The sequence below is a fragment of the Bubalus bubalis genome, chromosome 6 (assembly GCF_019923935.1).
Source record: "Bubalus bubalis isolate 160015118507 breed Murrah chromosome 6, NDDB_SH_1, whole genome shotgun sequence".
NCBI classification, from domain to species: Eukaryota; Metazoa; Chordata; class Mammalia; order Artiodactyla; family Bovidae; genus Bubalus; species Bubalus bubalis.
In genome coordinates, this window is record NC_059162.1 from 13,813,393 (window position 1) to 13,840,481 (window position 27,089).

At 50.0% G+C, this 27,089-nt stretch overlaps 1 protein-coding gene across 6 annotated transcripts; it reads left to right on the forward strand.

The window, feature by feature from the left end:
- The first annotated feature begins 1,773 nt into the window (after positions 1-1,773).
- ETV3L (ETS variant transcription factor 3 like) lies at positions 1,774-20,895 on the forward strand. 6 transcript variants are annotated; one of them, XM_045165995.1, is made up of 7 exons: positions 1,774-2,284; positions 8,602-8,692; positions 9,551-9,652; positions 9,795-9,976; positions 10,218-10,407; positions 10,799-10,963; positions 15,565-15,770. In XM_045165995.1, the coding sequence occupies exons 1-7, from the start codon at positions 2,022-2,024 to the stop codon at positions 15,625-15,627; spliced, it is 1,056 nt and encodes a 351-aa protein (XP_045021930.1). In that variant the 5' UTR covers positions 1,774-2,021; the 3' UTR covers positions 15,628-15,770. The 6 variants fall into 6 exon arrangements, with proteins under 6 accessions (XP_045021930.1, XP_045021929.1, XP_025143411.3 ...); XM_045165994.1 differs by having other exon boundaries at positions 1,781-2,284; positions 10,843-10,963; positions 15,565-20,895; XM_044944190.2 differs by lacking the exon at positions 1,774-2,284 and adding an exon at positions 4,995-5,855 and having other exon boundaries at positions 10,843-10,963; positions 15,565-20,895.
- Positions 20,896-27,089: the final 6,194 nt, after the last annotated feature.

Consider the following 27,089-nt stretch of genomic DNA (forward strand, 5'->3'; position numbering starts at 1 on the left):
GCTGCCAAAAAAAAAAAAAAAAAAAAAGAGCAAAGGAAAGGGCTGGATTTGGCCAGCAGACACCCTTCCCCAAAGGGCACTAGGCCCTTTGCCTGTGTCTTGGGGAAGAAACAGAGGAGGCCCAGAGTCCCATCCTAGAAGCCAAAGTCTGTGCCGAGTGCCCGGGGTTCCTAGTCCCAAGCCAGCCTCCTCGAGGAGGCCCAGCAATCAAAATGTGAATTGACCAGAAAGGGTGGGGGTGGTGAGGGGGACGCTTTGATCAGGTTTACGGGAATACAAGAGGAAGTGGGTAGGGACAGTGTGTGGAGCAGCAGAAGAGAAAAGGTGAAACCCTAATTGTCTCAGAAGCAGCTGCTCTGGTTCTCGAAAGGACTTGAAGTTAGCAACGTGAGGGACTTTCCTGGGAGTTGGGACGGTGGCAGGAAGTAGGAAAGCAGAAGAGCCTTGATCCTCCCTTCCTGGGAGCCTGTCAGATGTGGCCCTCCCAGGAGAGCTGTGGAGACATCAGGTGGTCTGAAAGACCCTTGGGGTCCAGGCAAGGTGGAGGTCCTAGTCCCCCCACTAAAGATTCTGCTACCACCTGCTCTTCCAATGGGGCTTTCATGCTGGAGCAGGAGTGGAGAATGCTTCTTCCTCCCCAGAATCCTCTCCTTGGCCTTGGCTTCTTCCCACTTTGAACTCAAATCGTCCTAAACCCTTAAATGAAGGAAATGGGATGGAGTGAAGGGGAGCGAGGGGCAGAGCCAGCTCTTCAGGTGGGAAAACACCAGTGACACCCAGAGTAGCCTGTCTCTGCACTAACCCCGGTCTTCCTGGTTGTAGCTCTCTGTTTTCTATAGCAATCAAGTTTACCTCATCCTGGCTAATATTCCTCCCTTCTCCCTGTACCAACTCCCTGGAACAACGTTCTGGACCATCCCTCCCTTTGCAGCTTCTTTCCTTTCTGCCATCGATGGGCCCTGAGGCCCGTCCTGCCTCTCCGCCCCCAAGAAGGACTCTCTTTGTGGCCCCCCAGCTCCTGTCTCTTCCATCAATCAACCTCTCTCTCTCACCTTTCCATCATGTTAGCTTCGGTTGATTTAACCAGAAAACAACCCCTAGAATTTAATTCCATGGCCCTCCATTCCCATCTCAATCAGCTCGAGACTGGGAGGGGCTGTGTAATAATGGGGGAGTAGCAAGGGGTAGAGACAGAAACTTGGCCTCCTAGACTCAGGAAGAGAAAAAAGAAAAGAAAATCATATTGATTCCCCAATGACAGTCATCAGTCTTTTCCTCCCCACTAGGGACTGCAGAGATTGGACACAGGCCCAACAGGCTCCAGGGTCCCTTGGTCCCCAGGACTTAAAAACAGAGGCTGTAGCAGTCTTTGACATGCTCACTCCTCTAGTTTCCCCTGAGGTCAGTAACCTAAATCCTCCATGCCCTCCCCAGTGTAAGTTGGAATCTTACCGCCTTCTCTTGTTCCTGCTGTTTTTAGTGGGATACCTGATGCCCCTGCAGTTACTTTCTTCCATCTGGTTTAGGATTTAGTTGGCAGTTCTTCTTGCTGTCTAACTTTGAGTAGTATTTATAAAGAAAAGGAAAATGAAAAATCTATTTTCTATAGCCCTAAGAGGAAAGAGACATAATAAGTGCTTTAAAAACCTTAGAGAAAAGGTGATTGGGTAAATTATCAGTTTCATTTTAGTACTTGAGACTAAGAGGAAAATTACAGATTATGACTGTTCATCCCCAGTATGGGAGCAGGGTGGGGCCTGGGACTCCAAGGGAAAAGCAGGGAGTGAGGTGGTATTAAGAGTCAGAGGTTGTGAAGAGGGGATTCTTTACCAGGCCAGGACTCTTATCTCCACAGGACCTTCTGAGAGAGAAGGGCTGATACAGAGGGAAGGGTAGACAGCTGGAAGGACTTCCTGACAGTTCTGTCCCTTTTCCTAGAACTGAGGCAGGAGTAGCCCTCTCATCAGTCTCTCTGTTGGTCAGATGTTTCAAGAGCCATCTGCCCCAGAGGTGGGCTCTGGATGCAAAGGACCCAGTGGAAGACACTCCCTCCCACGGCACCCCCACAGAGGTGCAGAGGGCGTGGGGCCGTGGTGCCACTGGCCCCCGAAGGGTTAAAGCTATTGTCTGAAAAACCACATCAGCTCCCCTGGGAGCTTGGAGATCCCGCTCTCATTTTAAGTAACCCTAACTCAGCGTGTGATGAGCGAGGGGTCGCTGGGCGAGAAGTGCGACTGGAAGGAGCCGCTGGACAGAGCCTGGACCGGCTGGCTGCTGCGGCAAGGTAAGGGGTTCGGGGAGCCAGCCAGGGGGACGATCCTTCTCCGCCCCCACCCCCATCCCCACCCCAGCTGGGGAGTCAGTTGGGGGACAGCTGGGAAGGGGAGAAGAAAAGAGACACAGGCACCGGGTGAAGATGAGAACCCAAGGGCCACACTGAAGCCGCCTGGGAGGGGCCGGGCTCCTCTATACAGACGGGACAGTGCAGAGGCAGGTGTGGGGCAGTCAGGGCAGAGAGAGGGGTCGAAAGACAGCGGGTCTGACATGGCACCAGGCTCTTCTCCTCAGATGGGGCGCAGCTGGGGTCAGATGTCGGCTCACTGGGGCAGAGCAGACTCCTGGGATTCACGGGGCTGAGTCAGGCTCTGGACGCTGAATGAATGAGGGTCTCAGCCGTCCCCGTGCCCTGTTTTCTCTGCCTACAGGGAGTTCAGCATCTCAGCATGTCATGCTGCCATCCCTGACACTGAGAGGGTGGGCATCACAGCCTGGGCATGAGAAGGAGCAGCAGGTGGTCCAGGGAGGGCAGAGTTAAGGTTGTGCTCCCATCTGAACCAGGCTGGGATGAAGTGACATCTCTGATGGGGTGACGGGATTCTGCCCCGTCCATCTGCTTCCCCCGTTTCCTCAGACTCCTGGCTCCATCCCAGAGAACGAGATCCAAGAAGCCTGAAATCTAAGAACTTGGGTGCCCCTTGGCAGGAGCACCCCTGTGATGGTGGAGACAGATGTGGGCTGTGTGAGGTGGGAGAGGCACCCAAGGTGATGTTCCTATGGCAGAGAGAGGTCCCGTGACTCCCAACCCCTTCCCAACTGACCAGAGGAGACAGAAGAGAGTGGTGCCGCAGCCACTCCATCTCCAGCCCCTCTCTGGCCCTGCTCAAGGGCAGTGGGGCCCCATGGGGAGAGGGTCCAGGGCACATGCATGGTGTTGTAAGCTGGGTTTAGTGGAAGTTGAAGTTAGGGCTCACGGTAAGACTGGGGATGAGGACGAGGGTTGAGGTGGAGGCTGGAAGCAACACAGCACGAAGGGCTGGGGACTGAGTCAGAAGGCATCAGAGGCCCCCAGCTGAGGAGAGCACCCCAGAGGCCCTCTGCCCACAGCTGCATTCCTGGTCCCTGTTACTCAGCCCCAGGAAGGTCTGCCAGCTCATCCCAGCTCAGCACTTGGCTGGGAGCTTTCACTTCCTCCAGCTGGCCTGGCTCCTCAGCCACCTCAGCAGCGCCTGCTGGAGGGGATTTCTTGTCCCCTGGTGGGGGGGATGAAGGGAAGGATCAGGGGGTGTCCAGGCAGGGGGATCCCCTGAGGCCCTGCTGATGGGAATGAGATGAAAGGAACTGACACTGAGTTTGTGCTGGGGGAGAGGGCAAGGGGTCGCTGGAGGGCTGTTGGGGGGTAGGGGGAGAGAAGGGGCTGTAGAAGCCAGGTCAGGAAGCTGGGGGCCTGGGTTTGATTTCCAGCTCTGAAGCACAGGTGAGAGACAGGAGGGCAGGAGAAAGACAAAGAGGTAAGAAAAAAGAAACAATAAGGAGAGGCAGGGACGGAGACAGGGCAGGCTGGGTGAGTGGTGGGGAGGCACTCGCAAGAAGGAAAACAGGCTCAGCGGAGGCAAGACAGACCGCTTGGTTTGTAGACAGTATGATTTGTAGACGTCAGATGTAAGGAACAGAGAAACCAAGGGAAACTGAAACAGAAAAGTATCAACAACAGAGAGAAAAGAAAATGATGGAGCTGGGGAAGTAAGGCAAGAGAAGGCTTGGCGGACGGGAAGTGGAAAGGAGGAAGAAGGAGACTTGAGTGGGGAGAGGAGAGAAACTGTAAGGAAGGAGGAAACAGTTGAAAATTAAAGGTCAAACAAAGCGAAACAGAGACTTGGAGGGGCCAGACCAAGGCAGGGGTAGGTGTGGGGCTGGAAGCCAGTCTCCTGACACCCTAATCCACATCCCCCAGCCCATGGGTCCTTAAGGGGTCTGGAACTTCCCCCATGGCTTTTAACTGCCCTTCCTGCCAGGTCTGGGGGTGGAGCATGGGGTTGTCTGGGTTTGGGTTTCTACTCCATGGAGTTACACAAACCTTTTAAATCCCACGGCCCCCAGGGACCATGGAGGCCAAAGTCAGAGACAGTCTGCAAGGGGCTGGAGGGGCTGAGGGGAAGAGGAGGTAAAGATCTGAGACCCCTGGGCGTGGGGGTGGGGCAGGGAAACTGAGGACAGGAGCCAGCTGAGATGGAGCCTGGAGATGGAGCTCAGGGCTGAGGAGGAGGAAGGAAGGGTTCAGGAGGAGTCCAATGAGCCTGGCAGGAGCAGTGGCAGAGAAGGCGGTGTCTCTCACAGGTGTGGGCTGATGGCCTGCGGGAGGGATCCAGGGTTCAGCTGGCTAGATTCCCAGCCAGGAAGCATCCAGAAGGGGTCCTCTGCCCTAGAGTCTCTAGGTCTGACAGAAAGGACAAGATGTCCTTGGTGAAGAAGGACATCTATCCCAGCTCCTCCCCCAAACTCCCCAAGGAAAAAGGTGTTGGCTTTGCCCTTCCCAGGCTCCCAGCCAGTCTTGCTGCCCACCTAAGCTGCTTTCACTAATAGCATTAAGGAAGGTCTCAGGACTAACACTCCCCACTTGGGGCTGAGATCAAGGGGAGAGACTAGAGGCTTCTAATCAGATTGGGGATTTGGTGGTGGGGGGGAGGGAGGGATACACAGTTTGCTCAGCGCTCACCAGCAGAAAATATTACCCACCCCACCTCACCCCTAGCCCACCAGCCTGTATTTCCCTGGTTGCCCCTCTGAGCTGGTTTCTCCACTCCGATCTTTCCTTCTCTCCTGGGGTGGTATCTGGACCTCACCTGTGTCCACAGCATCCAATTTCCGCAATGCTATTTGTCTCTGATTCACTCTCTTCCTCGCTGACTCACTTGCCCTCTCTTTCAGCTGCCTTTGAATTTACAGTCTGTCTTCCCACTGCATCAATCAAGCAGTCACTGAGAAGACTTGGTTGTGTCCAAACAATCAGATTATGGGGACAATCCACTTTAGCCCCTTAGAAGGGCCAACAACAAAGTGTCTTTGAGGCACAAATTTCCTACTTTGCATGGAGGCAACCTTGGTCTTGAACTCTGAGGGTTTTTTAAATTCTGGGTGTGTTCCTGTCTTTCTCACTCTCTCTGTATTCCACTCTGCCCATCTGATGTCCTCTGGCTTCCTGGGGTTCCCACTGATCATCTTTCAGGCAAAGAGCCCACTCCTTAGGTTTAATGGGAGTGCCTCTTTCAGGACCCCAGGGCCTCCTGCCAGCCTCGCCCCTGCTCCCAAGTTTTCTGCCCTGATTGATTACAGCTGGGAGCCTGGAGTCAGACAGACCTGTTTCCATCTGGCTCCACCACTTGCCCTGGGATCTTATGCAAGTCTCCTAATCTTTTGAACCTCAATTTCCTCAGCTTGCAAAATGAAGATAATGATACCCATCACAAAGGATCATTGTGAAGATTCAATGAAGTAACTAACATAAGGGAAAAAAATGTCAAGCCCAATGCTAGGTGCATGATAGGGGCCCAATTCATATTAACTAAACGCTTGAAAAGGTAAAATCTGCTTGGGACATTTCGTTTGGCTCGTTTGGCTGGCTAAGACTTACTGTCTATTTTATCATGGTTATCTCTGTTGCTTTTCTTAAATAATGACCTAAATACCTACATGTGTTGCAATGGGCCCTTGCCGTTGGTCAAGGGGATTAATCATATTATTAATAATCAGAATAATGGTAATGACAACAATAATAATTGCTTGCTACTATAACCCATCAGGAAATACAAAGCCCTTAAGAGCAGGCTCTCTGATCATTCAAGATTGGGTTATGATCCTTTGTGATTTATGGTTCTCAATACTTACCCTCTCAGGCCATTGCACTGATCCTGTAGTCCGGGCGGGAGGGGCTCTGCAAGGCCTGTTAGAGCTGCCCCCACCTCAATCCCCAGCCCACAGGACAAGAGGGAGGGAGCTGGGAGAAGGGGGGAATAGACAGAGTAGGGACACCTCCCCCCAGCCTTGGGGAGCATTGCCACCAGAATGTGGGTTAAAATCAGTCCTAATGAGCTAGATGAACCTAGAGCCTATTAAACAGAGTGAAATAAGTCAGAAAGAGACATATGGTATATTAACGCATGTGTATGGGATCTAGAAAAATGGTACTGATGAGACTATTTGCAGGGCAGCAATGGAGACACAGACATAAACAGACCTGTGGTCACGGTGGAAGAAGGAGAGGGCGGGATGGATTGAGTGACTAGCACGTGTAAAATGCAAAATATACGTTTTCATGTATAAAATGGAGAGCTGGTGGGAATTTGCTGTGTGACACAGGGAGCTCAGCCCAGTGCTCTGTGACCACCCAGAGGGGTGAGATGAGGAGGGAGATGGGAGGGAGGCTCTGGAGGAAGGAGATATGTGTGTCTCTGTGGCTGATTCACTCTGATATATAGCAGAAACCAGCACAATAAGGTGAAGCAATTATCCTCCAATTAAAACAATTTTTTTTGTTAAAGAAGTATGAGGAATTACGGTTAAACAGCCAGAGCAATGCTTGGGTGTGAAGGTAGAAGTAAAACCCGCTCATCTCTGAGGGTTCCGCGTGGCCAGCTCAGGGACCCCTGCAGGAAAGGGTGGACTAGAGGGAAGACACTTGGCAGGACTCAGCAGCAGTGAGGATTTCCACACCCAGAGCCAGCAAGCTCCTCAGACATGCGAGGATCCAGGAGGGACCCTCTCAAACATGGGAGAAGCCAAGGAGGAGGCTGAGGCATTTAGGAAACCCAGAGTTTGACCTACTTGGACATAGTATTTTTAATTTTTTTCTTTGAAGGAGCAGGAGAGAGGTGTGGTAGCCTACCTAGGTGGCTGAATATTATAAATGTTGAATTAAGGTCTTGCTTTGCACTCTTTCACTTAAGAGCTGTGTGTGTGACCCTAGAGAAGTCACTCAGCACCTCTGCGTTCCATCTCAGCTGATACTTCCTGTGAGGTTCAAGATGTGTCAATTCCTCCCCACAGTGCAGGGCACCCTGAGGGTCTGCTCTCCAATGGGTTTATTGTTCCCTTCTTGCCAGATCCTAAACCTGAGATCTCAAACCCTCCAGACCAGGAAACTTTATCAGATCCAGCAGGCACGGCAGCCCTAGGAATTATATCTACTTCCTCCAGGGAACACGCCTCCTTGGGCATCTGTCACCTCTGCACCCCCTATTTCCCCATCGGTTCTCCTGAGGTGAGGTAGGAGAGATCCCCAAACAGCTGGAGGTTAGACAAAAGAGGGACTTCCCCATGAGTTGCTTCCCAGGTGGCGCTAGCGGTAAAGAACCCTCCTGCCAACGCAGGAGACCTAAGAGACACGGGTTCCATCCCTAGGTTGGGAAGATCCCCTGGGGAAGGAAATGGCAACCCACTCCAGTATTCTTGCCTGGAGAATCCCATGGACAGAGAGAAGAACCTGGCAGCTACAGTCCCTGGGATCACAAGAGTTGGGCACGAATTAGCAACTAAACCACCACCACCACCATAGTTGGTTAACAATGCTGTGTACATTTCCACTATACAGCAAAGTGATTCAGTTATACATATATACACATCCCTTTTCATATTCTTTTTCATTATGGTTTATCACAGGGTGTTGAATAGTTCCCTGTGCTATATAGTACGACCTTGTTGTCGGAATTCCTTGGCTTTTTAACACCCACAGCCCCTTGATGCTGTTTCCCGTGGGTTCTTGCTACTCACAGTACAGCCCACAGCCCAGCAGCCCTGGGATCACCTAGGAGCTTGTTAGAAATGCAGACCCTCAAGTTCCACCAAGTCCCACTGAATTAGAATCTGCATTTTAAAGAGACCCCCAGGTGACTCTTATGCACATTAGAGTTTGAGAAGCACTTTCACAGATGATTTAAGTCTTAAGGCAGCAGCATATAGGAGAAAGTGCTGTGGAATAGGAGTGGGGGAGTGGGGGGCGGCCACCCATGGTGTAGCAAAGTCACTTTCCCTCTCCGAGCCTCATCTGGCAAGTGAGGAGGATACTCCAGATAAGGTCTCACTTGCCCCCAGACCTGCCGGCCTAGGAAGTTCTAGTTGAGAACAGCGCTTGCCTCATGCCAACTGCAGTGGAGATGGAAACTCAGAGCCCAGGTGGTGTGAGCCGGTCCCCTGTTGGTGAGCGAGTTGTCAAAACAGTCAGGTAACCCCACTGCGTCTGGCCCAGCCTGAAGCAGGCCTCTCTTCTGCCAAACCCATCCCCCTCCCATCTCTCCTCGTCCTCTGGTCTGTCGGCTCCTCCTACACCAGTGATGTGGAAGCCAGCCAGCCTTTCGCACCATCCTCAGTCCCATCCAGAAGGCGTTGGGACAAAGACAACTTCTCCCCTCACCTGCAACAGGCAAGTTTATCTCACTAGGGCTGGCCCCCCAGTCTTCTCCCGTCTCACCAGCTGCCCCTGTCCCACCCCAAGCTAAACTGGGAATCAGCAAGATTCCTTCTTCCTTGTCCATGGTTCATTAATGCAACAAATATTTAGAGAGCTTCTGTGAGTACAAGACCCTGGGTTAGGCTGAGATCTGGGCAGCCAGCAGTGAAAGAGGCGCCCAGGGTTCCTGAGCACAGGCAGCTGACATGCTGAAGGGGAAGACGTAGGCGAAACACAAAGTGACATCCTTGGTACATTCCTCACCATTCAGTGATTCTACCAAGAATCATTTCTTGAACATCCATGAAAAGTCAGGTACTCTGCTAGGCATTTGAGACTTCTCAGTGAGTAAACACACAACAATCCCGCCTCTTCTCAAATGCAAAATTGTTCTAAGCATTAGAAAGTTGTGGGTCTGTCAATCCGCCACCTCCTTCCCTTCAAGGTTTAGAAAGAGCCAACAACTAATTACATTTTAGCTTGTCTTCTCTTGGGAAAAACCTCAATCCTGTTAAGCCCTGAGAAGAGATCTCATTCTCTGTCTAAATCCCCCAGCAGGGGAAGGATCTAGAGGGCAAGATCTAGACCCTTTGCATTCCTCTCCATCTATTTAAGCGGCTCAGCCTCAAACCCAGAGTCCTGGGTCAGCCCCTGGCCAGTGAGGAGGTCCCTAGGGGAGGTTTGGCCCAGCCTGGCTGTGGGGGAGCGTCCTGCTCAGACCCCACTCCCCTTCCCCAGTCTCCCTCCTCTTCTCTCTTTCCTTCCTCTTTCACCTCCTTCTCCCCTGCCTTCTTCTTTCCCTTCCTGCTAAGGGGACTATTTCCCCCCAAGGCCCAGACGAAGCCCTCGCTCCCTGGGAGTGGACCATGCACTGCAGCTGCTTGGCCAAGGGCCTCCCTGCCATCTCCGCTGCTGGTAACGCCTGGATCCCAGGTGAGCCTCTGCCAGGGGTCCCAGCGGCGCCCCAGAGGAGGCCTCGGGGAGCGGTGGGGCGGTGCTGACTCCCCTCTCCACCCCAGGCCTGGCCTTCCCCGACTGGGCCTACAAAGCCGAGTCATCCCCGGGCTCCCGGCAGATCCAGCTGTGGCACTTCATCCTGGAGCTGCTGCAGAAGGAGGAGTTCCGCCATGTCATTGCCTGGCAGCAGGGAGAATACGGGGAATTCGTCATCAAGGATCCAGACGAGGTGGCCCGCCTCTGGGGCCGCAGGAAGTGCAAACCACAGATGAATTACGACAAGCTGAGCCGGGCCCTCAGGTGAGAGGAGGCAGCCAACGTGACCAGAGAGGGAAGAGTTCAGAGAAAAAGGCTGTGGTTTCTGGCACCCCTATCCAATTCCCGCCCCTCTGAGGCTTGGGAAACGCTCTGGAGTGTGTCTAGCGGTTATCCAAGAACAGCTAGGGGTCAATCTTGCCAATCTTGGGGAGCGGGGATATGGCTGGGTCTCTTGAATGCATCCTCCCTGCCAACCTCCTGCTCTCATCCTTGGGATCTCCAGATATTACTACAATAAGAGGATCCTGCACAAGACTAAAGGCAAAAGATTCACTTACAAGTTCAACTTCAGCAAGCTCATCGTCGTTAACTACCCTCTGTGGGAGATCCGGACAGCCCCGTCCCCCTGCTTGCTGCTGGGGGCCCCTGCTCTATTTCAGCCAGCGCTGCTCCCCATGGGTGTGCAGAGTGAGGTAGGCACGAAAGCCGGGCCTGTCCCCATAGATCCACCAGGCCTCGCCTTTCCATCCAGAATGCCCCCACCCTCCTCTCTGCCTTGGGGGCCCATTAGCTTTCAATGTTCTTCTCCCCCTGCATCCTAGTCCCCGAGTGTCCCAGGGGCAGAAGTGATATTCTGAATCACCCCTCCATTTTTAACAATCCCGACAATATAGCCTGTGAGAGAGGGCAACTCCTTTTGCACCAGGCATGACTCCTTTAATGGTGGGTCACAAGGAAGGGGGTTGGGTCTCCAGAGAGGGTGCGGGACATATGGGCAGTGCTGACTTAAGAACCATTATGAGACTATTTCATTATTTTAATGACTGGTTGTTAAACAATGTGTACTGTGGAATACACACCAAGGAGGGACCGTTCTGCCCCCGAGCCTGCCTCTCCTCACTTCCCAGCTCCTACACAGCATGCTGTTCACCCATCGGGCCATGGCGGAGCAGCTGGCTGGACAGCGGACCCCTCAAGGGCCACCAGAGGCCTCTGGGAACAAGAAGGGGAGCAGCAGCAGTGTCCACCGTGAGTGCTCGCGCCTGGAGAGGGCCCAGGGAATTTTGAACAGAGGAAGGGAGAACCCTTCAGATTGAGCACATGGAAGAGCGGGCATGAGTCCGGGGACACATCATGTATACAATCAACAAACATTTAGTGCACACCAGCTATTTACTCAGAGAAGGCAATGGCAACCCACTCCAGTACTCTTGCCTGGAGAATCCCATGGGCGCGCGTGCCTAGTGGGCTGCCATCTACGGGGGTCACACAGAGTCAGACACGACTGAAGCGACTTAGCAGCAGCAGCAGCTATTTACTAGGTGTGGGGGTCCGCGTGTGAAAGACGGCCCTCAGGATGCTCAGAGACAAATGAGGAGCAGAAATAGGAGGGTAGTCAGTGACCAGTACTGGGATTCAGGGAAGTGCAAGGTGCTCCTGGAATGCAGAGGAGGTGGGGCTTCCTGGAGGAGGCTACACCTGAGCAGGTGAAGAAGATGGAGAAAGATGTCCAGGCAGAGGGAACAGCATTTATAAAGGAAAAAGCTGCCAATGAGCATAGTCAAATCTGAAGATCTGCTGGTAGCTTACATGGTCAGAGTGAGGCATGTTAGGAGCAGGGATAAGGAGGAAGAAGAGAGACACAGCTGGCAAGATGATGCTGGCAAGGGAAGTGGGCATTTAGTCCCAGAAAGCCTCAGAAGCCATGCTGAAGGGCTTGGACTTAATCCTGAAAGCAAAAGGAACCCAGAAGGAGAAACGTGTCCAGATGTTCATTTTACAAAGACAACTTGGGATGTATGTAGAGTTGGGGATGTAGGACGTCTACAACCGGTGCTGGAGGCTTTTAAAGATCTAGGTAGCTGGTGATGGAGCCAGAACCAAGGCAAGGGCCTGGGTGCAGAAGGAGGCCCAGTTGAAGAGAAATTGGGAAGATACATTTCACTCATTCATTCACTCATTACTTTTTTCAACAGATAGCTCATGAGCTCCTGTTGAATGTGCCAGGCCCTGTCCTAGGGCTTGGGGCGCCAACGTGAGCAAGGTTGCCTTTATAAAGCTTGTAGGCAAGAGGGATATTCAGTTAATAATTCAACAAACTGACAAGTATTGGTATCTGTACCAAATGCTAGAGAAGCTCAGGGTGCAGAGAGCAGCCAGGAAGACTTCCTTGACAAAGTGGCATTTGAGCTGAGACCCAGAATGTAAACCGGTGCCAGCTTAGTTCAGAGGGAGAGAGGCAAGCATATGGCAAGCAGAGAGCACAAGGTGTGCAGAGGTCCTGGGGCAGGAGAGAGGCACTGGGAGCTCACCAGTGTGGCAGCACATGGCGATTGAGGGAGACACGGTAAAAATGCAGGCAGGGGCCACCTCTTCCGGGGCTGTAACCTGGGAAGCAGCAAAATCAGATTTTTTGTGACAAAGATCACAGAGATCCTTGACCAACCATAGGCTCTTCTGCAGAGGCCCACGACATGTCCCTCCACTTCTGGCAATTTTGTGGAACAAAGACCCTTGGCCTTAGCCCCACTCCAGTGCAGCTGGGAGTCCAGAGGTCCCACCTCCCAGAGAACGCAGAGCACCTGGCTCCAGGCCCTCACGAGTGCAGCCAAGGCTGTGGGCGTGGGGCAGCCCAAGGCCTGCCAGGACTCGCAGGGCCACAAGTCAGGCAGCCTAGAGCAAGACAGCACCTGAACACCTCCCTGTTCTTCCACTCTCAGCCACCCCTTCCTAGTTCTGGGAATGCCCTGGGCACAGAGCTTCCCTCTTTGAGAAACTATCAGGGGGAGAAAAAAAAAAGTATTCCCTGGCGAGCCCAGGTTGGAGTTGTTTCGCACCTCCCTGCCCTCTGTGGGTACAGGCCCTACCTGTGCTGGGGCCCTGAGGCATGCTCAGCAGGTTAGGTCACCGGAAGGCCAGCAGCACCCACATGGCCCACTTCTGGACTGGGATTCCAGAAGGCGGTGCCAACCCCTCACTCCGCCTTCACTCTCAACTGCTTCTGGGCAGCCGAGAGGCCAGGACTACTGAGCCAGCGGCAGGAAGCCACAGGGCTAGAGCTAGGAATGGGAGGGGAAGGGGAGGAAGGCTCTTAGAACCATCCCCTCCACTTAGCCTGCTCAGCTGTGGGGCTCTGAGGGAGACGCTGTCCTCGGAACCCCCAAGGGATACAGCCTTGCTGGGGGAAAACAACAGTCCCCGCTTCACCTAAGAATCCAAGGAAAGGACAATGATTCAGGAGAAGGTACATGCTGCGCTTCCCTGGTGGCTCAGGTGGTCAAGAATCCACCTGCAATGCAGGAGACCTGGGTTCAATCCCTGGGGGAGATCCCCTGGAGAAGGGACTGGCTACCCACTCTGGTACTCTGGCCTGGAGAATTCTGTGGACAGAGGAGCCTGGCATTCTACAGTCCATGTAGAGGCTACATTCCATACTTGTATGACCTTTGCTTCCCTGGTGGCTCAGATGGTAAAGAATCCTCCTACAACGCAGGAGACCTGGGTTCAATCCCTGGGTTGGGACGATCCCCTGGAGGAGGAAATGACAACCCGTTCCAATATTCTTGCCTGGAGAATTTCACGGGCAGAGGAGCCTGCACGGCTACAGTCCATGGGGTCTCATAGTGTCAGACACAACTGAGCGACTAAGACAGATACACAACGCTGGCAGGGGTGTCCATGCTTTGCCTCATGAAAGATTATCTTAACTGTTTTCCCCTTTCACAGATCCAATGTCAGAAATTTGTTCTTACCAAATAAATTGAATGAATTCAGTAATAACTAGATGGTTTTTCCGGACAAGGCAATGGCACCCCACTCCAGTACTCTTGCCTGGAAAATCCCATGGATGGAGGAGCCTGGTAGGCTGCAGTCCATGAGGTCGCTAAGAGTTGGACACGACTGAGCGACTTCACTTTCACTTTCCACTTTCATGAATTGGAAAAGGAAATTGCAACCCACTCCAGTATTCTTGCCTGGAGAATCCCAGGGACGGGGGAGCCTGGTGGGCTGCCGTCTGTGGGGTCACAAAGAGTCGGACACGACCGAAGCGACTTAGCAGCAGCAGCAAATGGTTTTTCCAGGTTTTACCAGCTATAGCCCTGCTGGTGTTACCACCTTGAGTTCATACTTGATCTTGCTAAGAAAAAATGTGGAACTGGACTTGGTTTTGTTTGGTTGGTTGGTTGGTAGGTTGTTTTCAATAATTTTATGTATTTGGCTGTGCAGGCTTTTCTCTAGCTGTGTACACAGGCTTCTCATTGCAGTGGCTTCTCTTGTTGCCGAGCACAGGCTCTAGGGCGTGCGGGCTTCAGTAGCTGCGGCACACAGGCTTAGTGACAACTCCCGGGCTCTAAAGCAGAGGCTCAATAGTGTGGCGCATGGTCTTAGTTGGGCTTTCCAGGTGGCTCAGTGGTAAAGAATCCACCTGCCGACACAAAAGACCCAGGTTCGATCCCTGGATCGGGAAGATCCCCTGGAGTAGGAAATGGCAACCCACTCTGGTATTCTTGCTTGGAAAATTCCATGGACAGAGGAGCCTGGAGGGTTCCAGTCCATAGGGTCTAGAGAATCAGACATGACTGTGTGTGCATGCGTGCACGCACATGTGCCTGCACACGCACACGTGCACACACACACACACACACACACACACGGCCTTAACTGCTCCGCTGCATGTGGGATCTTCCCAGACCAGGGATTGAATTCATGTCTACTGGATTGGCAGGCATATTCTTTACCACTGAGCCACCAGGGAAGCTCTGGAGTTAGGTTTTTTGAACTATAGAAAGTGGTGTGAAATTCTATATAATCATTCTCAGAGATCCCAGGCTAGGAACCCCTATTGTAGGATCCTGGGGAAATGGGGTAGATTTGGAAGGAATGGAAGGAGGGAGAGCTTCTTGGAGGAAGAGAGCTATGGGCCAGAGCCAGCCAGGGCAGGGGAAGGCTAGGGTTCACCCCACACACATTGGCCTCACAGCTCTGCAGGCCCCTTTGTACCCGTGACACTGCTTGATCTTAGCTGGGAGAGGAGGTTTTATGGATGAAGAAACTGAGACCTGAGAATTTAAATGACAAACCCAGAGCCACACAGCCAGCTCTTTGCCAGACTAGAACAGAACTAGAGTCTTCTTCTATAGGGATGAGGAGAGAGAAGAATGGATCCATTGAATTATGGCAAAGAATACCCTCAATTCATTCATCCAATGCATTTTTATTGAGCACTTAATACACGCCAGGCTGGGCTGGATCCCAGGATCCAAAATAAAACAGACACAGTTCCTGCCCCCATAGTGTCGGGGACACACATATTAAGTAATCTCACAAATGACTCCTGATTCTAAACGACAGGCCCTGGAGGAGAGAACCAGGAAGGAGAGGGGTAGGGTTGTCCAGGGGCTTTCACCCAGGCTGGGGAGGCGTGGAGGCTTCCCCAAAGAAATGACATTTATGATGAGACGTGAAGCAAAGAAAAAAGGAAAGTGCCCGGGTGGGGAGAGAAAGTTTCAAGCAGGAGCAAAAAGAAATAGGAAGTGGGCCATAAAAGGGGGCATCTCCAACGGTGGACACTCACTGACCCTTTCTCTCTCTCCCTCTCTCCCCTTCTCTCTGTCTCTCTCTCTCCCTAGGACTTGGCTCTGCCCCGGTCCCCTGCCGGCTTGGCCCTTGCTGCCACCTGGGGAGCCCCCTGAACGACCTGCCCAGTCTTGCCTCCTTCACCCCTCCCCTACCATTCGCTGTCCCCTCCAACTGGCCCCGCCTCTCAGCACCCTTCTTGCCCCCTGTCGCCCCAGAGCTGCCCTTCCCAGGGTCCTCCACGCCAGGCACCCTGCTCCCAGGACCCATTTGTGCCCCAGCAGCCCAGCATTTTCCAGAGCTTCCACTGTTGGCCAGACTGGCGCAGGGGGCTGAGGAGAGGCTCCGACTCTGGTCCCTGAGGCCCGAGGGGCTGGAGGTAAAGCCTGAGACCACGTCGGCTCCCAGGGAGGGCTTCTCCTCAGAGAGACAGGGAACCAGCACTGGAGAGGAAGGCCCCGCATCCCCCAGTCTGGCGAGCTTCAAAGCGGTGTGGCCCCTGGATCCTCCTTAATGGGGGAGGAAGGTGTGAAGTTGGGAGGAGTCCCCCAAACTCCCTCTGTCCTCTTGTCTACCTCCCTCTGGCTTTTCACCTTCCCCTGGCTGGAAGCAGGGTGATTGAAGGGATGGAGCTGGACCCAAGGGGACGGGGGCATCGCACGGAAGGAGTATGTATATGTGAGGACAGGAAATCCGAGGCGGTGCGCCCCCTCACCAAACTGCTGATCATGTTAAGGAGACATTCTTAATCTCAATTTTTTTCTTTTTTGAGGGAGATGAGAAAGAGGTTCCCATCATTTGAAAGACCCCATACCTGCCCACACAAGAGGGGAAATTAAGAGTCTAAGCTGGGGATGGGTCAGGAGTTGTTTTGTTCCCCAAGTCTCAGGACAATTTCTTTCTTCTGTGGGCCACTGTCCCTCACCCAGGCTAAGGTGTCCCGTCTCTCTCCTGTGCCTCCACACGCTTCTCTCCCACCCCTCTGCTTTCTGTGACTCTGGGAGCTCCTGTCCCCTTCTTTCTCCAAGACCTAAGCAAGTGGGATCAGGAGGGACGGGCCTCCTCAGCTCTGTAACACTCCACGGCAAACCACAAATAAAATGCCCTTGGCAAACCGCCCTCTTGGCTGACCACCCACTGCTGCCCTCTGATCTGGTGTGGAGCTAAAGGCCACTCAAGATTTCTGATGGGAATAGGTGGGAGGAGGGGGTCTGGGAGGGGTCCTGAGGCCTAGCAGAAATCGAGCCAGCCAGTCTCCTCCCTCTGCCTCCATCATGTCCTAGACAGAAAGGCTGAGGCTGCAGCCCGAGTCGCTCCCCAGACCAGTGGGAAACCAGCCTCAAGGAAGGAATTTCAGAGTAGAGCAGAGGTCTTCACAGGTTGACCGCCCCCGCCTCAGGTCCCTGCCATGTACTTCTAAGCAGAGTTCTAAGGGGCTGGGGATGAAGTAGGGTGTTGACAGGGTTCCCCATTGAAGCATCAGGTGGCTGGGGGAAGAGGAGAGATGGGTCTTTTGTTCAAACAAGGAAAAACCATCAGAAAAGAAGAACGTTCCAGGAGCCAAGGGAACAGACCATATTGCTCTGCTATCTCTAGGCTGCCAATTACAGGCTTCAGATTTATCTCTACTTCCTTCCCACGATGGAGAGCAGAAAGTAAGGAGGCTCAGAGGCTGCCTTTTGTCCCTTGTTTCTCCCTGCCTCTCATCCAAAGAGTAGGGGTGCCTCCTTCTCTCGGGGCTCCCTGTTCATTCTGCTTTTCACTGCCGCTCAGGCCTTATTTGTGGCAGATGCGTGTTCTCATGGATGGAATGGGGAAGAAGAGACCCAGAGAAAGGTGGGGCTAAGCCCTCACCCCACAGAAAGGTTAAGATGATCAAGGAACCAGCCCCCAGGCTTCCAAGCTGGATAGAGGCTGGGAGAAAGCGTCTGTGAGTGGTCTTCATCTCAGTCTCTCTCCCTTACCCCAGATGCCAAAAAGGGGGGACCTCAGACTGTCTCTCCCAGGAGATCCTAGGAGCTACAGTGAAAACTGCTTCTCATTCGCTCCCAAAGTCACAGGCCCATCCCCAGTCCTACGGGAAGGATGAACCCCAAGCCTGGGGCTTTCCCATCATCCTGCCCAGTTTAGGGAGACAAAGAGCTAATGTTGTATGCTTCGACACAAGGAAATGGATCTCACTGTCACAGGGCTAGTGTCCTCTTCAGAGAGGCCAGTGTCAAGGACAGGGCCCCATAGACAGGGGCCCCCATGTGCCTTCTGCCTGACCCCTCCTCCTCTTCAGTGGCTTGCTGTTGCTATGACCCCCATGTTTCAGGCAATGAAAACTGCTTTATGGTCACTTTTCTAAACTTTGTTTTTGGAGGAGGTGAACCCAGGAGACTGAAAGCTCAGCTTCAGAGGACATAAATTTCCAGGCGGCGCACTCTGCCATTTAGACAACAGGTTCAAGTTGAGCAGAGGTTCTCAACCTCAGCACTAATGACATTTGGCAAAATTCTCCGTTGGTAAGGAGCTATCCTATGCATTCCTGGCCTCTAGGTACCAGTAGCACTCTCCCCATCTCTCCTCTTCTAGACCTGATGCAATGTCCTCCCAGGGGAAGAAACCGTACCTGCTTGAGAATCACTTAAGAATGGCTTTAGCAAGTCCAGATGTCCTAAGACGGGACCCTGGCTCCACCAACGCCAGGAGAACTATTGATGTCCACATTGCAGGAGTGCCCTCTGGTGGCCAGAATCAAGGATCGCGATCAGAAGGGCTTAGAGTTCCCTACTAGGCTGAATGAGTAAAGCCCGCCAGGAGCCGGTGATGAGCACCTTGGAGTCTTCTTAGGGAAGGAAGAGAGTTGCAAGATAGCAATCCCATTTGCAAGCCATGGACTGTTCACTAAAGGATCCACAAATCTAATGGGAAAACAGAGGGCAGATTGTCGATTCCTCTGGTACAATCTGCTGCAGCCATCAACCCTAGACATCACACCCTCTGGCCCTCTGGGGCTGTCAGGCTTCCCCTGGGAAGAGCACCAAGCAGCTACTCAACCTTCTTCTAGGAGTGGGAACTGGGCTGAGATGCAGCAAAGTGAGCTCACCAACCGCCCCTGACCCAGGCTCCTGGGCTTGTCACACCAGACGCAGTGACAGAAGCACGCCGGGGTTCCGGCAGAGTTTTAGGGTGTCAGGACTCCCAGACTTCATGAACCACACATTAATAGCCAGAAGGGACCTTTGAGATCATCCAGTTCAACCCTCTAATTTTATAGGCCCAGAGAGAAGAAGGGACTTGTTCAAAATCATACATGTAGAGGACCCAAATTTAGAATATAAATTTCCTAATTATCAGTTAATGCTCTTTCCATCTCACCATAATCACTTGGACTGAGACTTGAGGCCCTTAAAATTCCTTAGAAATAAGAGCATATTATATATTAACAGGGAAGTTTTTTAAGTTATTTCTGTGTGATTTTTTTCTAATTGAATTACAGTTGATTTTTACATTTTTTTTACATGGTTGATTTACAATGTTGCTTAGAATGTTTACAAATTTAAATGATTCCATTATATATATATTCTTTTTCAGTATATATATATATATATAATTCTTTTTCAGATTCTTTTCCATTCTAGATTATTACAAGATATTGAATAGAGTTCCCTGTGCCGTATAGTACGTCTTGTTTGGTATCCATTTTCTATATAGTAGTGTGTATCTTTTAATCTCAAAATCCTTGTTTATCCCTCCGTTTCCCTTTGGTAGCCATAAGTCAGTTTTCTTTGTCTTGAGTCTATGTCTGTTTTGTAAATACGTCTTTCTTCACTTTTCTCCACTGTGCCTTGCAGCTTGTGGGCCTTGGTCCCCTGACTGGGGATGGAGTGCAGACCGCTGCGGTGCGGGCTCTGAGCCCTAGAGCTGGGCCACGGGCCACGGGGGATTCCCAAGCCACAGCAGCAGACACGTTCCTTGCTGTGTGCGTTTTGGCGCATGATTACATATTGTCCGGGGCTGCCCTCTGCTTGCCTGATGCGTGCTAATGCGTGTCCCCATAAGGCTGGTTTTCTCGGGGTGATACAACACATACTGTTAAAGGGAAGATGTTTCGTCGCTAGAACACTTGATTAGCATATAGAAGAGGCCTCGAAGACATAAAAACAAAAAGTGCTTGCTGCCCTGAATCATTTCTGGCAATGAGGATAATCCCTGTCCTCTCCCTTTTTTCCCTGCTAATGAAGACCCTGACCAAGACAGGAGAAAAAAATTCAAATACCGTATACGTTTATACACACACATATGAACACGTGTGTATAATTCAACAAACATTTCTTAAATGCTCACTACGTGCCAAACACGGTGCTGCCATGTTCGGAGGCGCACTGAAGGCGCTTCTGTCTGTGAAGGATCACAGACAGTGTGGCCGAATCAGTGCCTTGCGCAGAAGGTAGGTGGCCGGCCCGGAGAGGAGGGTGGGGTGGTGTTGTCAGGGCTTGGCAGTCACGGTAGGTGACTGAGTACCGAGCACTTGAGAGGCAAGGTTTCTGCATACACGCTCGACACCTAATGTAAACATGAATTTTGTTTGGTATTCAACCTACTTTAAAATACCTGAAAGAAAGCCGCTCTCACTTTCTGAAACGAACTTCATTCTCCCTAGGGAATGTGTATCTCTTTAAATAAACTTGTTTCCACTTTAATTAATTAATTAATTAAAATGCCCAAAGGTAAACCTTAAGAAGTCCTTTCTAATCTCCAAAAGCACAAGCAACATGTGTCGATTGTTTATAAAATTATCAAAACAGATATATAATTCTGTGATCGCTTTTTTCATCAAATATTACTTCATAAACACTTCACTATGCTATGCATTCAGGAAAGATTGAGGGCACGAGGAGAAGGGGCGACAGAGGTTGAGATGGTTGATGGCATTACTGACTCAGTGGACACGAGTTTGAGCAAACTCAGGGAAACGACGAAGGAGAGGGAAGCCTGGCATGCTGCAGTTCATGGGGTCACAAAAAGTCGGACGCATTTTAGCAACTGAACAATACATTTGTAATTAATGTCACCCACCTTAACCTGAGGCTGGGAAAGATTGAGGACAGGAGAAGGCGGCGACAAAGGATGGTATGGTCGGACAGCATCGTCGACTCAGTGGAAATAAGTTTGAGTCCTCTCCGGGAGACAGTGAAGGACAGGGAAGCCTGTGCTGCAGTCGGTGGGGTTGCAAAGCATCGGACATGACTGAGCAACTGAACAGCAACAACAAATCTTCACCAGGGCAGACTGTTCTACCACGTCGCTACAACACCGATTTTACCATTACCCTTTTGGTGACTTTTTGGGTTGTTTCTCGTTATTTGCTTTGTAAGTAAAATCGTTGCAAAACTTTTGTCCATAGTTTTAATCTTTTTTTTTTCCCCCTTAAATTCGTTCTTTGAGATTCATTCCCGAGAGTGAAATAACTGGGTCAAGGATTTTGACATTCCAATACCTATTGCTCAACCGTCCTCTAAAAAAAGATTAGAATATTTTTAAAAGTCACATTTACATACTTCTTACTATGAGCCAACTGTATCATAAGAGCTTCAGATACACCAGTTCATCCAAAAGCCACAATAGTTTTAGGAGGTAAGTACTATTATCATCCCATTTTACAGGACACCAAGGCATAACGAGGTAAAACAACCTGTTTAAGGCCATTTTTCTGGCAAGTGGCAGAGCCAGGTTCAAATCCAAGCCATCTGGCTCCATAATCCTGCCTCGAATGCTGGTCTATGATGTCAGCTGCAAAGGATGAGTTCTAGCCCCTGGGACCTCTCCCCGCCTTCCCCCACTTTGATTAATAAGACCAAACTGTTGCATCATTACTGTCTTCTTTGGTATGTTTTTAGTAAATGGTGAGGAAACTGAACATTTTTATGTTCATATGCTATTTATAACTTGGACTCTCCTGCTTTAAACCCGGGAACAAAGGCAGCCTCACTAATATAATATTTTAAAAATAGTTTGTGTGCGTGCTAAGTTACTTCAGTTGTGTCCGACCCTTTGTGACCCTATGGACCATAGCCCGCCAGGCTCCTCTGTCCGTGAGATTATCCTAGCAAGAATACTGGCGTGGGTTGCCATGCCCTCCTACAGGGGATCTTCCCGACCCAGGGATGGAACCTGTGTCTCTTATGTCTCCTGCATTGGCAGGCAGGTTCTTTACCACTAACACCATCTGGGAAGCCCCAAAATAGTTTATATTACATATTATGGCTGGCAAAGGATGAAGGTAGAAAATAGGGTTAGCCAAAAAGAGAGCTTTTCAGAAGGTTTTGAGGAAAGAGAGGAAGACAATGTTCCAGCCGCCAGGCAAGGTATCACTTATCTCATTTAGTGTTAAGTGTTTATCATAATTACCTACAAAAGTAATTTATCTGGTCACCTGGCTGGGAGATGTTAATTCCATTTGAAATGTTAATACTATCACTAATTAATACTGTTTTTAATTCTTTCATTGCTTTGCTCTAACCCTTTCAGAGGCTCAGACCAGTCACAGCAACCCATCAGGGAAAATTTGAGTGAGCTCAGCAGTAATTACCTGAGGGTTCAGCCTGAGGAAAGCAAGCAGTGGGTGAGATTTGGTCTCTGGGCCAGAGGTTTTGCATCCACATGGAATGAGACCCACGAACATTGCCAGGAAATCAGAAATGAAGCCAGACAGAGCATCCATCCAACCCATCTGTTTCTCAGTTGAGGATTCAAAGGTCATCAAGAATAAGTCATCCTGGGTCACTTGGAGCCACAGACTCTGGGTATCAACTCCTATGTATTAGTAATCTATCCCATTCACTTTTCCTACCCCCAGCTTGCCATGGACTGATGGAGAAAATCCCACAACTGCAGGGCAGGGTGCTGCCATGAAGCTGCCCTGTCCAACCTCATCTAGGCCCGCACAAATCTCTTGATGGTCCCACATCAGCTCTTAGCATCTATTCTAAACCTCCTCGTACCTATTCCCTGCTCTCTTCCTCTCAGTCTACTTCACTTCCCCCTAGGGCTTCCCTCCCCTGCCTTGGTCTTTTCCTCCAGTCCTAGGAATGGATTGTCTCCCCAGTGATGTAATCCTAACCCAACAAGGAAGGTCCGGCAGGTGTCAACTCTTGTGCCAGCTCCAGTTAACTGACCGGGGCCACTGTGAGGAAGCACACAGCTGAGAAGGGTTCCAAGGCTGTGCTGGGGCTTAGGAAGGGAACTGGTGCCATATTTATCTGTGACTTTCATATCACTAAATCTAGTGACCACACTTTGGTCCTCATCTTATTCTTCTCTTCTGCATGCAACATTGTTGACAGCCCTTTGTTCCATTAGTCGCTAAGATCCATCCGCTGCAACTCTCCCATCCCTAAGACTGTTCCTTTTCAAACTTCTTTCTGGGCTCCCCTCTGCACCCCCACCTCCAGTGTCCTCCAGAACACCAGCCACAGCTCTGCTTATCCTACACACGCTTCCTAGATGGTTTCAGTTGTGTCTTCTCTCCTTGTCTTAACCACCACCACACCTCCACAGCCAGCACCAACCTCTGACTCAAGCTTCAGGCTCATTGGTCCAGCTGCCCACCAAGCATCTCTGCCTGACTGTCCCATAGGCAACTCACACATATCGTGCCCCAGATGGAATTCTTTGTCTCATCATCCAGTGCTGCTTCTCAATCCCTTTTACTCTCGGTTTCTAACTTTATTAATAGTTAATGATACCACAATAAAGCCAATTACACTCAAGTAGAAATTACAGAGTGTCAGGCCATGCTTTCTTCTTCCTCATTTTCTACCCCGAGTCAGCCACCAAATCCTCCCATTCCACCTCCTAAACATTTCTCAAATCTATTCTTTTCTAGACAATGCTGCACTGACCTAGTTTAGGCCCCCACAGGCCTCTTAGGGAATCTAAGCTTGTCTCTTTCCAGTCCATAATCCATACTGCCAGGATGTTCTGTTAAAAAGCCAGTCTAATCATGTGACTCAAAACCCTTCAGTGGCTCCCCTAAAAGGAAAAAAAGGCTTCTGTACCCCTAGCGATGGTAATTTATCTGTATGATTAGGTCATTTAAGTAGATATAGGCTTAAAACTAGATATAAATACATACTTATGGCACATAAAGCTATAAAAATAATGGCAATTTACCAATTAAATACAAACAAGACTATACACCCAATGCATCTTAAAATAATAACGTTAATTTATTGTGACAGATGATGTCTGCTGAAACCAATTGCTGCACAGAATGTGACTGTGGAACTGATCCCTCCAGCACAGGGTCTCTGGAGCTTGGCAGGCATGCAGTCACTCACTTCTCCCACCACTTTTCTCTGCTGGAACTTCTGCTAGCCCTTTGTTCACTCAGCCTGCTGGGAGGACGTTCGGCCTCCTGGAGGCACAAACGCATCATTTACATACTGAGTCCTCCTCTGTTCTCGTCTCATTAGCTGAGACAATTAAAGCAGCACTACTCGATGCCAGCTCATCACAAAGACAAAGGCGAATGCAGACGCTGGAGTCATTTGGCAATATAGGTTATTAAGCACCACCCACATAATCCAGCACATGGTCATCTCTCTCTCTCTTTTTTTATATTATCATTAAAAGTTAAGACATGAAAGTTAATCTTCTCACAGAAATCCCATCCACTCCAAGTTGAGACCTAAAGAACCAAGTCCAAGTTCAGTACAGCCTGGAATCTAGGAACTAGCACCCATCAGAAACTCAGACACTTCTTCTGTAGCTGCTTCCCGCCACCCACTTGACATCCTGCTGGCACTGAACTGCTTGTGCCCTGGGGATTTGGGTGCTTGTTTGTCCCACGGACTGAAAAAGCCCTGTCTTGCCCACTGCTTAAGCTAATTCCTCCCCATCCTTTAGGATTTTGCTCAGAAGCTAATTTTGATCCCGTCAGCGGGATCAAATAGGTCTTTCCCCATCTCTGCATGCCAGCGTCTAGGGAAGACTTGGCTGTGGCAGCATGATGCGACGAATGTTGAACTAAAATCCAGGCTCCACATGGTAGAAGAAAACTCTCACTGTGCCTGGGTCATGGAACTTGCTTCGATGCTCGTTTGTGACCTTGGACACGTCACCGCATCACCATGAGCCCCAGCTGTCCTATCTATGAAACAGGGACAATACAGATAAACTGGCACTGGTGCATGTTACAAGGGAATTCGATGCAGCATGGTTTCAAAAGCAAAATAATGGAAGCAACCGAAATGTCCGCCTGCAGCGTTAAACCAACAAATTATAGTACATCCATAAAACGGAATGCTGTGCGAAGACAGAAAGGAAGAAGAACCTTGTGTACTGATGTCGAAATGCCTCTGAGACATAGTAGTATGCATGGGACGTTATTATTTATCTAAAAGGGAGAAATAATATCCATGTTTACTTGATTAGGCATTTGTAAAAAATTAATTAATAGAAATCGCAATTAAATAGAGCAGGAAGACCAGAAGGGGGAGCTCTTACTCCCTCTGATAGTAGCAGAGCCCAGCAGGAAGAAGAAAGACCCCTCTTCTTTCCTGGAAGTAACTTAGCCAATGAAAAGCTATGGAGTTTTTGTTTACCATAGCTCTCCCAACTTCCTTTTCCTCTCTCTGAAAAGTGTTCTCTTTCCCTTGCCATGGGGGGACTTGCAGATGGCTCACCAAGGTTATGAACCCTGAATTGCAATTCTCTGCTGATCCTGAATAAATCCATCTTTGCTGGCCAGATAGCTAGCAGACTCTTTGTTTTAGGTCAACTCATTTGAATGTCTGGAAAAATAAACAAGAACTAATATCAAAGGTTACTTATTTGGGGAGAAGAAAATGAGTGGCTGGAGGACAGATGCGAAAATAGACTTTTTACTGCAAATATTTTATTTTTATTTATTTTTTTAGATAAGAAGTGGATTTATTTAGAGAGAAAAAAACTCCACAGATAGGGTGTGAGCCATCGCAGAAGGCAAGTCCAGTGGCTGCAAATATTTTATACTTGCAATTCTTCTAAACTACAAGATTGAATTACTTATATTAAGAGTAAACAAATTTTAAGGTAAAATCTGCCATAACTACATCATAGGATCAAGTAGGAAGATCAAATAACGATTGTTAAAGCATGCGTTATTGTTATAAGGTGCAAAGCAATAATGGCATTTTTGTGGTGAAACTATTACACTATCCTATAGTACTGCTGCTGCTGCTGCTAAGTCGCCTCATTTGTGTCCGACTCTGTGCGACTCCATGGACTGCAGCCTACCAGGCTTCTCCGTCCCTGGAATTCTCCAGGCAAGAACACTGGAGTGGGTTGCCATTTCCTTCTCCAATGCATGAAAGTGGAAAGTGAAAGTGAAGTCGCTCAGTCGTGTCCAACTCTTAGCGACCCCATGGACTGCAGCCCACCAGGCTCCTCCGTCCATGGGATTTTCCAGGCAAGAGTACTGGAGTGGGGTGCCATTGCCTTCTCCCTGCTATGGTACTACTAATAATTATAATGACAAATATGTGGCATACCTTCCCTTCTCCAAACCCACATCCCACCAGTACATACTCATTGGGGGAGGATCAAGTTTTACTATCATTTTACAGAAGAAAGGAGACTGGGAAAAGGGAAATGACAATTAGAATGAATAATGATCTATACCTGCTTACAATACCCAGAGGGTCCCACACTGAAGCCTCCCCCCAACAGCCTTCTAAAAGGCATCCTCTTCAGCAAGAGCCTGCCTCCTTCCTGCCCTCCCTTTCCACACCCCAGTCCCATCCCTGCCTTCTCATGGGCTCTCACAGTCAAGGGCTCTTCCACATCTAATATCAGTTCCACACATCATTTTCTCATTAGCCTAGTACACACACTGAGCCGCCTGACCTTCTCTCACTCACTCGGACATCCTCGCAGATACCTCAAGACTGCCAAACCCAAATAGCAGCCTTACAGCAGTTTCTGCACACAGATCCTGGATGCTGACTCTGAGACCCTAGACCAGCACAGTTCCTCAGAATGAGTCTCCTTGGATGGTCTTCCTGTTTTGTGTCCCTCTTCCCTTTTGTCAAAAGTAATACCCCAGTAATGCACTCAGCAAGGGTCTCCTGTGATAAGAAATTCCACACTGAGCCTTATACCGTTCAAGGTGTGCTGAAGAGACCTTAATGAAATAATGGGGTCATATGTTTATTCACTGAACAAATATTTACTGAGTACCAACTAAGTGCCAGGCATTGGCTAAATAATGGCATACCAGTAAACCACCTCTCAAAAAAAAAAAAAAATCCCTGATTTGACTCATTAGCCAAATTACAGGGGTGTAAATACTCCCACCATAGTCAATATCAAGCTCTATGACATCTCTGACTATGGAATTCGGATAAAATGGGCACAGTTGGTTCTTATGAGTCAGTTCAAGCTGGTCCCAGAACATCACTAGACAATAAACAAGATATATATTGACCCTACATTCATGACCTTATATTAATAGTATAACAATAACTATCCTATGCTACTATATACCAGCTAATATTCCAGTAACTTCATAGTTATAAACCATTAAATTGTTACCAAAACCCTATAAGGT